The sequence below is a fragment of the Miniopterus natalensis genome, chromosome 6, assembly GCF_054644295.1.
Source record: "Miniopterus natalensis isolate mMinNat1 chromosome 6, mMinNat1.hap1, whole genome shotgun sequence".
NCBI lineage: Eukaryota > Metazoa > Chordata > Mammalia > Chiroptera > Miniopteridae > Miniopterus > Miniopterus natalensis.
Window position 1 is genome coordinate 70,314,652 of NC_142086.1, and position 9,392 is coordinate 70,324,043.

Below are 9,392 nucleotides of genomic sequence, written 5' to 3' on the forward strand. Positions count from 1 at the left end.
GCTCAATTTTTACATCAGTAATGATCTAATTTTACTCTTTAGTCTTTGGGGGACATTCAGTTCTTCTAAGCACAATAATTTGACGAACGGCTGGGTCTTTGCTATGATTGAATTGAGCACCTTTATTAACTTTCTTTTTACCTTTTACTCATCACGTAAGTCCCTATAACACAGGTCTTTTATGAGCAAATCTTTACACACTGATTAATTTTAAAGTATTTTGACTAGTCATTATCATTCTTTTTGTGTATTCTCCCTGAATTAAAAACTAATATGGGAATAGTTTCATTTTGTTGAAAGACAACCCTCCCAACAGAATTAGAAACTTTTGGGCAATACCTGCCCATTATATGTCAGCTGTTAGCCTCACATTCACACAGAAAAAAGTTACACGCATTTCTATGAGATACAGGAGATATTTAGCAAGAATACATTTATTAATTACAAATCTCACTCATATTTTATATACAAATATTAATTACTTAAATGGCTTGAGAAATGCCATTATAATCTAAATGAAAAAGCTGTCTACTAAGTTAATAGATATATTCTCTCAAATACAAATAGATAATTATTTTTTTTTAAAGGTGATGCCTTGAAATAGCAATAGCAGTTGACTCTGGGTGACATAATTTTTTCTGTATTATTTTTATAGTCATGGGAAAATAATGGAAGTTATGTTTCCAAAAGCACTATTCTATGTTACCTGACTTATTCCACTGACTCCAAACTACATGTTAAGACACAAGTTTATGGTGCAATTCCAGGCGTTTCCTCTGGGTACAAAAGGAACCCAGTAAAAATGCTGTCATCCTCGGCGCTGACATACACTCCATTCCAATCTTTGGAAACTTCCAGCCAAACTTGGTCCCCTGCACTTAATTTCAGGATGACCAGGAGAGAGGCCTGGTCTATCTCATGCCCATAGAGCGTTTCCCTGGACTTGAACTGCTTCTTGTTCCAGGCCACCAGGCTGATCCGGGCAGGTCGGCCACTCACCGTGACATGGTAGGAAAACACATATGTCCCAGGAATGCTGCAGTTAAATTTCCCTGTGACAGGGCTGTAATTCCCCTGGTCGTTGTAGAAAACCTTGTCAAATCTGATAGGGGCATTGGGCGGAGGGAAAGGTCTTGATAAAGCAGCGCTGAAAGCCGACCGCGGGACTCTGGTCAGCTCCCCCTTGGAGCCTTTGAGGCCCCGAGAGCCCTTCTTCCCGATAGGCCCTCGGGCCCCTTTGCTCCCAAGATCACCCTTTGGCCCCATAGGTCCCACGCGACCAGGGGGACCCAACTCTCCCTTTTCTCCCTTAGCGCCTGGCCCCCCTCGGGCCCCAGGCAGGCCTTCTGGGCCGCTTCTGCCATCCACCCCAGGGTCTCCTTTGCTTCCTTTCTCTCCTTTTCTCCCCACCTCACCCGTTTCCCCTTTTGCCCCCCTCTCCCCAGAGTCTCCCTTCTCCCCCCTGCCCCCTTTCTCCCCCTTGGCCCCAGGCTCTCCACTCAAGCCTGGTGAGCCCACAGTCCCTCGGTCGCCTTTGTCTCCTTTGGCAGCATTTACAGTCGTGTCCCCCTTTGACCCTTTTTGCCCTTTCACTCCTGCCAGTCCAGTGTCTCCTCTATCCCCTTTAGGACCAAGTCCACCTGAAATGGAAAATTAAGACAATGTTTCAGGACCATGCAGGCTATAAACAATATGCTGTTATTACAGAGCTCACAAAATAGAAACACACTGGGCCTGGAAAGCTGGCTCCTGCCTTGGTCGTGGCTGTGGGAGGAGACCCTCACACTGAGCCGTCCACAGCAGCGCCTGTCTCGTCGGGGAAGAGTTGGTGCTACTGAGAAGTAATAGCTTATATTTTGGTCTCATGTATCGAGTTCTTTTATTTTTATTTTTACTTTTACAATAATAAAGAGTAATAAAACTATAGTTGCCCATTTTATTCCATTACACTTTGCATTTTGGCCCAACCAAGTATTCTCCTAAATCTCCCTATCGTCTACCCAAACCCCAAACCTTTCAGGAAACCCAGAAAGATTCAGGGATCTTTTCCCAAAGACAGCTAGAGAGAGAGCAGAGCTCAGACACTTTTATCTTGTCCCCAGATTCCTAGCCCAATACTCACACTCCAACATACCATACACTGAAGTATTAGACGAGTAATAGCAACTTAGAGCTCCCTCTCGCCCCCTGATAACAAAATTAGGGGCTGCGCTGCACACACGATAGAGCCGACACACTACAGTCGCTATAGTTTATACTTTACCTGGTTCTCCTGGCTTTCCTGGGTACCCCGGAGCTCCACTTGTTCCCTGGTCCCCACGCTCTCCCTTAAGTCCTAAAATGATGCCAAGATTAACTTTCTTCCAATTATATCAGTTATGATAAAACTAACATCCACTTCACAGCCATGTCACATTCCAACGCTTCCTTTACCAAAATGTTGAGTAAAACAGCATGGGAGGGTGGGGAACACACAATGCAATATACAGGTGATGTATTATAGAATTATAACCTGAAACCCATGTGACTTTGTTAACCAATGTCACCCCAATAAATTCAATAAAACATAATAAAGAAAGAAAGTGAAACAATATGGGCAAAGGTTATTGGGCATCATTAGGAATATTTTATTCCTCGTGATGGTAGGTCATTTAAAAGAGATTTGGGGGCAGTGGCAATCGTTCCAAACAGAGTTCAGCTTTTCTGTCAGTGTTCCCACAGCTCTTCAAATCTTTCACAAAACCCATGACATGTTGCTTTGTGTTATAGATGTATATGGTTGTGTTTTTCCTGTTGTGAATTCTGAATGACAGTTAAAATGGCCTCTTCTTTATATTCCCCACAGTGCCTGAGAAAGTGTGCCACACACCACGGAGGTTTAACTCAGAGCACGACATTCTGCAGTTGGCTGCGACTCAGAACAAAACCCATCCAGGAAAAAAATAGACTGTTCTTGACATAGAGCATCAAGGAAAGCCAGTTTTTATTTTGTTCAGGAAAATTTTCTTATATTCTGTGGGCAAATTATAGAACTGTGAGAAACTGTATTTGAAAAAAATTTTTAATCTGAGTTTTTAGATATTTGCCTTATTACCACAAAATGGATTTTTATACTCGGCCTGGCTGAAATCCTGTGCTGTGAGAGCACCGCCACACTAGACTTATTTTAATTGCAAATGATAAGAGCAACAATAATAATAATAATAATAGCTAAGTCTTATTGATCATCTACTTTGCACCAGGTAATGTTCCAAGCTCTTAACCTTTATAATTTAATCTAGCCTTTAAATTTGATAGTAATACAGCCTTTCATAAAACAGGGAGGCTGATATAACAGAGCACACTTCGCCAATTAGAACATTTTTCATTTAAGAAAGCTTATAGCACCTTCCTTCAAGAACGGTAGGACAGACATTTTCATTGCTTTTATCACAGAAGAAACTGAGGTACAAAAATGTTTAGAAATTTGTACAGAGTCGAACATGACTGCATATTACATTGGTTGGCATTGATTTACCAACCACATTATTTATACATAACTAAAGTTTTTTTGTTTCATTTTTGTCAGGAAAAAAAAATCCTAAGTCAAATTAAAAGTTGTGAGAGGAGACTCCCCCAAATTTCACAAGAGCAACCGCAGAAATCTCAGCAAAAGCCACTGAGCAGAGTTTTCTAGGCAGCTAGCTCCTCCGTTACCATTCCACATAAAATTTAAAATTTGGAAATTAACCCTTAGGCCATCAGGAAGGTGTGTCTGCATTTGGAGAGAACCCAGCCCTGAGAGGAGGTGAGGGGCCAGTTCTGTTCCTGGCCCTCGTCAGTACTCACACACTGGCCTTTATTGCAGTTATGCTGGTTCTCAAGTTCACTGAAGGATTTTAACTGCTTATGCTGAACTTACTCAGTCAGGGTGCGATGAGCCCGAATGCACTCCTGCAAGTTTTTATTTTTTTCAACTTTAGACCTTCACTGAGAGTCTAGACTAAGTCTGGCAGTAAAAGGAGAGCGGAGTTGCCACGCTTAGACTGGCTGAATGAATTTCGACTTTTGATCTTTCATCAAAGCATATTCTTAAGAACCTTATCTTATGAGACCTCCCTGTTTTTTCTTCTACTTCCAGAAGCCTGGCTTCCAAAATGTATGAATCGCGGGGGAGGTTCATAACTCATCTTTATTTCGCAGGGTTTTCTGCTAACATAATTCAGCCACAAAAGGATTAGGTGTTTCTGAGAATGAAAAACGCATAACTGACAAGTGGAAGTAGCTGTCTCGCCTTAGCATCACTTCTGAGTAATCACTTCGCTGAACGTTCTACGAGAAATGAGGTAGGCAGTTCCTGAGCCATGTGGAGGGTGATGTGTAGATGGTATTAGGTCTTTTGGCATGTGACACTGAGGCTAGAACATTCAGCTTGATGGATAGATGGTATTTTCTGAGGAGTTTCTGAATGTCCCAGGGAACCTGTGGCCTTCCTTCAACACCCTGAAGCACTTACAGACCCAGGGATTCCCCGGGCCCAACGCCCTCTCTACTGACATCCCCGCAACTGTAGACTCTCTGAGCTGGAGAAGATCTATGAAGGCACACTTAACTACAAATCTCTCTTGAAAGTAAACAGAATATAACTAGCCTATTCCCCCTTGATTTTCAGATGAGGTAAAGTGACTGGTCATTGTTACGTGCTTGATTTCTTCCATTTGAATTGAGTTGTCTTTCCACCATGGGCACTGCCCCCGACGTGAGTGTGAGCCAAAGGCTGTGGCATTTTCTCCTTAGCGGGTAGGCTAAACACCTAAATGGAATGGGGTTGCCTGCTCTAGTTAGTTCTACCTAGTATGAAGTTAGTGTGCATCATGAGGAAGAGTTCACGTGGGAGTATCCAGGGAAGGACCCTTCCCCAGAGATGCCCAGTCACTGGGTCAGCTGGGAAGCCAAGGAGAGATAGAAAAGATGGGGGGGGGGGGAGATAATGTTAAAATTTCTCAAATGGCTATTTATAAAGTTAATGTTTTTGCATCAAATATAACTTCCAATATGCTTAACCGAATTTTACATTTTTTAAATTGACACACCTGCAAGAATCTTGTATTTACCTAGCACATTGCTCTCCTAAAAATGATGCAGAACATCCCTTGAGTTTTGACATGAAATGAATATAATTACCTACCCTTCTCTCCTTTCTGGCCTTTTGGACCTTGGGGTCCAATGACTCCTGGTGGCCCTGGGATCCCCATGTCACCAGCCTTTCCTTTAGGACCTGGAAATGAGAATTAAAACCATTAAGATAAAAAAAATGCTCTTTCAAAATCCATTCGTTCGGGGAGGTGGGGGAGAAGCAGTAATTATATTAAGACTAAGTGACTATCAATGTCCTAATGATAAAATCTGGGTGAGAATAAACTATCAGAGAGTTCTAAGGACAATATTTTTGTCTGATTTGCAAATCTGTACTGCCTGAATAGAAAAATTGAGCACATTAGTACTTGTCACTGGATTCGTGGCAGTGATCTAATGATTCAGGGAAGCAGGGCTCTATCCCACAACAAGAACAAAATCACTACCTGACCCCTCACCTCATTCGGGCCACACTTTCAGATTGGAAGTAAAACCGCAATGTCTAGCGCTTTTGGTTTTCCCACGCATTCACTTCAGCGTTCATTCAGGAACCACTGCCGAGGCTTCCTATACGCCAAGCACCCTACTAGATCTTAGGAATCAACTATCAGCATCTCAGGAGGCCTGAGAGCAAGCTGATGGCCACCAGAGGGAAAGGGGATGGAGGAAAGGGCGAAAGGAAAGGGGATTAGAAGGTACAAGCTTCCGGTTATAGCATCAATTACGGGGATGTGATGCACAGCGAAAAAATATAGTCAATCATAACTATGTGCAATGACAGAGGGTTACTAGGCTTACATGCTGATCACTTCATGAAGTATGCAAATAATGAATCACTATGTTGAAACTAATATATTATTATATGTCAGCTACAATTTTTTTTAAAAGATTCATACAAAAACCTTTTTAAAAATTCCAGCAGTCCCTACCATCATGGAGCTGAGAGTTCATGAAAGATACACATTAAACAAATCACCACACAAATAAACAGAAATTGCCACCTTGTAGTTAGTGATGTAAAAAATCAGAGGAGCTATCCCTAAGAGAATGGAATAAGTTAAGACCCGATGAACGAATTAAGATTTGAGTAGTTTCATTTTTATTTTCAAGTTTGTTTAATGATGCTCTTAGGCTAGAGCTTTATTTAAAAAGAAAGGAAAAAAGCTATGTTTTTTAAAACACCGATAAAGCTAAAATAAATACCTCTCTAGTAATCTCAAAAAATGGGACCCTATCAGGCTCAGAGTGTTTCATGAGATAGGAAGAGACTCCTACTACAGTAACTGAAAAAATAAACAGTTTGTTGAGCACTTATTCTGTTCCAGGCACCACACTGAGTCCGTATACCTGTGAACTCATTCAGTTGTCTCGATGACTCTATGAAGTTGGGATTATCCTGACCCCATTTTACTATTTTGGAAACTGAGACTTAGAGAAGTAATGAAGTTTCCCTGAGGTAGGACCATGGTAGATTCAACATGCTGAGCTCCTAAGCACTCTGCTCTTTGCAGAACCAGTCAGACTAAGACCCAAGAGCACCCTGGGCAAGCTAATGACTTGGCGCACCTTCGGAGTATTTGTTACTCATTTACAGGAGAGGCTGAGCTCTGAGAATGAAGCAGCTAAATCCACCACTGGGTAAAACACAAGCCTTGATATTACAGACCCACAGCATTAGAAGACAGTTTAGCACCCAGCTATGTTTACTTGACCATGCCCTTGGGGTTTTTGCTCCTGAGCACTTTGCCAACAAGATATGATACTAAAGAGAAATTCTGGTAAATATAATTTTCTCAGTCTCATTACATTTCCAATAATGTTCTAGCAACCCTGAACTCTTGGTGCCCCAGACCACTGCGCAGCTCCTTTACCCTTTCATTTCAGCTCTGCATAAATATTGAGCACATGTCCCAGAAGGTTCCTACAATGGGATGGAATGAATGAAAAGCTTAATGAGGATGTGTAATTCCTGATTTTATAACTTTAAATTCTTCAAGCAAGACACAACCAATATTTACATGTAATTTTTTCGGGGAATCGTGAGTTTGCCATTGGCATTCTGATCTCATTTTTACCTTGACTTCTCTGCTATATGACATGTAAAAGCTGAAATATATTACAATAAAACTGAGAGTGTTTTCAAAATGTATATATAAAGGACATCTGACATTTTGAAATATGTAACCATGGCGTTCAATGGAGAAAATTGCTGGGCAAGAATAGAGTGTTGACTCAGAATTTCAATGAGAAGCAAACTGAACCCTGGCTTTCTTTTCCACCTCCCAGGCATTTCACTTCTAATCCCAACTACAAATAGCACTCCAAAAATCCACCAGTCAGCACAGTCTTACAAGATAATGGAATTTTCATTTTTCGTTTTTCCATCGGCATTCATGGAAAGATTGTACTGGTCTTGTGCATGTGAGACTGAAGAGCTGCACACCAGTGCTGGGGCTGGTAGCCCAGTCTCCGCTCTAACCAGCATTGCCCAATAGAAGTTTCTGCAACGATGGAGATGCTGTGTATCTGTGCTGCCCAGTGAGGTAACCATTGGCCACACATGGCTACTGAGTACTTGAAATGTGGCTAGTGTGACCGAGGGACTGAAATTTTAAGCTTATTTCATTTTAATTTTAATATTTATTAATAGCCATGCATAGACTAGTGGCTACCACTTTGGGCCACACTGTACCCATTTTCATTTGCCACAATGTCACACCTAGGTCTCTCACCACTTTCATGACAACGGAATTGCTCCAATCCACCTCCCAACTCTAAGGATGTGCAGGGGAGAAACATGGCTTCATATATTTTCAGATACCTGGCTTTCCAGTCTCTCCGGGTTCTCCTTTCTGCCCTGGTGCAGATGAGCAACAATCACAGCAATTCAAAAAGAAGTCAGCCGTGTCAGGAGTGAAGTTTTCAAAGGGGAAGACAGTGGCAGTGCCAAAGGTAGGATCTTGGACCGAGGGGTCAGAGGTCAGTTCTGCAGGTTCAGCCACTTCTGTGAAGGGCGTTTCTTCTTCCTCTGTTCCTGGAGTTAGGCCACTGGTCGGCTTTAGACCCTTCAGCATCTCTTTCCCCTCAGATTTCTTAGTAAATTTGATATATGGTGTGGTCTTTGCTATTATGTTCATACCATCAATAGCAAAAATAATTAAAATAGCACAAAGCCAAGACAACATCCACATAATTGAGGCTGGAAGAAAGAATGGGCATATATACATATATTACAAGAGGCCCAAATGAAAAGTAATATAAATATGTCTTTATGTGAGAGAAATATACACACACATATGAACCATAAGAATGAACGTCATGTATAATATTGGATGATATTTTCATGTATTTTATATGCAAGTGTGTGCTTGAATCACAACAGAATCTTTTATTTACTGAAAGTATTTATTACAAAGAACATTTTGCTTCAATTCTCCTTTCTGGTTGTTTTCCTTGTATTATATGTCCTAAAATATTGTTCTTAGTCATTCAAATGATCTTGCCAAATAGCAAACATGATCTATAATAAATGCAACATGACTTAATAGCTCACACAACCTGTGGAAAAACAACTATGTGTAATTTCCTGGCTGACCTCCCTCAGATTTATAGAAATCAAATATATCTGTATTAGAGAAAGATGAAAAATATTGAGCTGAATAGTTTATTCCAGCAAACTCAATTATTTCAAGAAAAATACGAGTGAAACAGTCCTTAAATCTAGGGATAATGATCCTGTTGTGTGAGCAAAATTTTAGACTCCATTGTAATAAATGGAGAGAGCAAGAGAGTGAATTAAAAAGTCATAAATTTAAATATATGCTATGTTCTTAGATTCTGCACATGTCATTTAATTCTCCAATTCTTTGCTTTATAATTTGAGGAGGTTTTTTTTCTGAAAACTCACATTTGTCTTTGTATTACCTTAATGGGGCAAACAGTGGTTATTCTCATTAGAGCTTTTATCAATGTTCAAAGTGTTATAAGGTTCCCAATGAAGTGAGGTTTTGATAGTTCATAGTATTTCATTCTCCAGCAACTCTCAGCATTCCAGTGGCTGCTAACAAGAGAGCCAGGGTAAAAAATGAATGCTTTTTTATTAGAAAAGGAAGTAGAATAAGTAGTAAAAGCGTAACGAGAATGGAAATAAAGACAGTAATAACACCTCCTACTTATAGAGCCCCTACTATGAGTGGGCGCCTCATCAGTCCAACCCATTTTCAAAACAGTTCTGCCAGGTTGATGGCACATTACCACTCACCTTCACGGGTGAGGAA

The 9,392-nt window shown here is 40.8% G+C and overlaps 1 protein-coding gene across 1 annotated transcript; it reads right to left on the bottom strand.

The window, feature by feature from the left end:
• Window positions 1–750: 750 nt before the first annotated feature.
• Window positions 751–9,159, bottom strand: OTOL1 (otolin 1). Its single transcript, XM_087817917.1, has 5 exons — window positions 9,040–9,159; window positions 7,937–8,314; window positions 5,168–5,257; window positions 2,264–2,335; window positions 751–1,640 (listed from the first exon to the last, which is right to left on the bottom strand). Exons 2-5 carry the CDS (start codon window positions 8,304–8,306, stop codon window positions 751–753), a joined length of 1,422 nt encoding a protein of 473 aa, XP_087674043.1. The 5' UTR covers window positions 8,307–8,314; window positions 9,040–9,159.
• Window positions 9,160–9,392: the final 233 nt, after the last annotated feature.

Coding starts and splice junctions, on each gene's coding strand:
- OTOL1 (XM_087817917.1), bottom strand. CDS start 8,306: ATGTGGATGTTGTCTTGGCTTTGTGCTATTTTAATTATTTTTGCTATT. Junction 5,258..7,936: donor CGGAGAGACTGGAAAGCCAG/GTATCTGAAAAT, acceptor TCTCATTTCCAG/GTCCTAAAGGAAAGGCTGGT. Junction 1,641..2,263: donor AGGAAAGCCAGGAGAACCAG/GTAAAGTATAAA, acceptor TTTCCATTTCAG/GTGGACTTGGTCCTAAAGGG.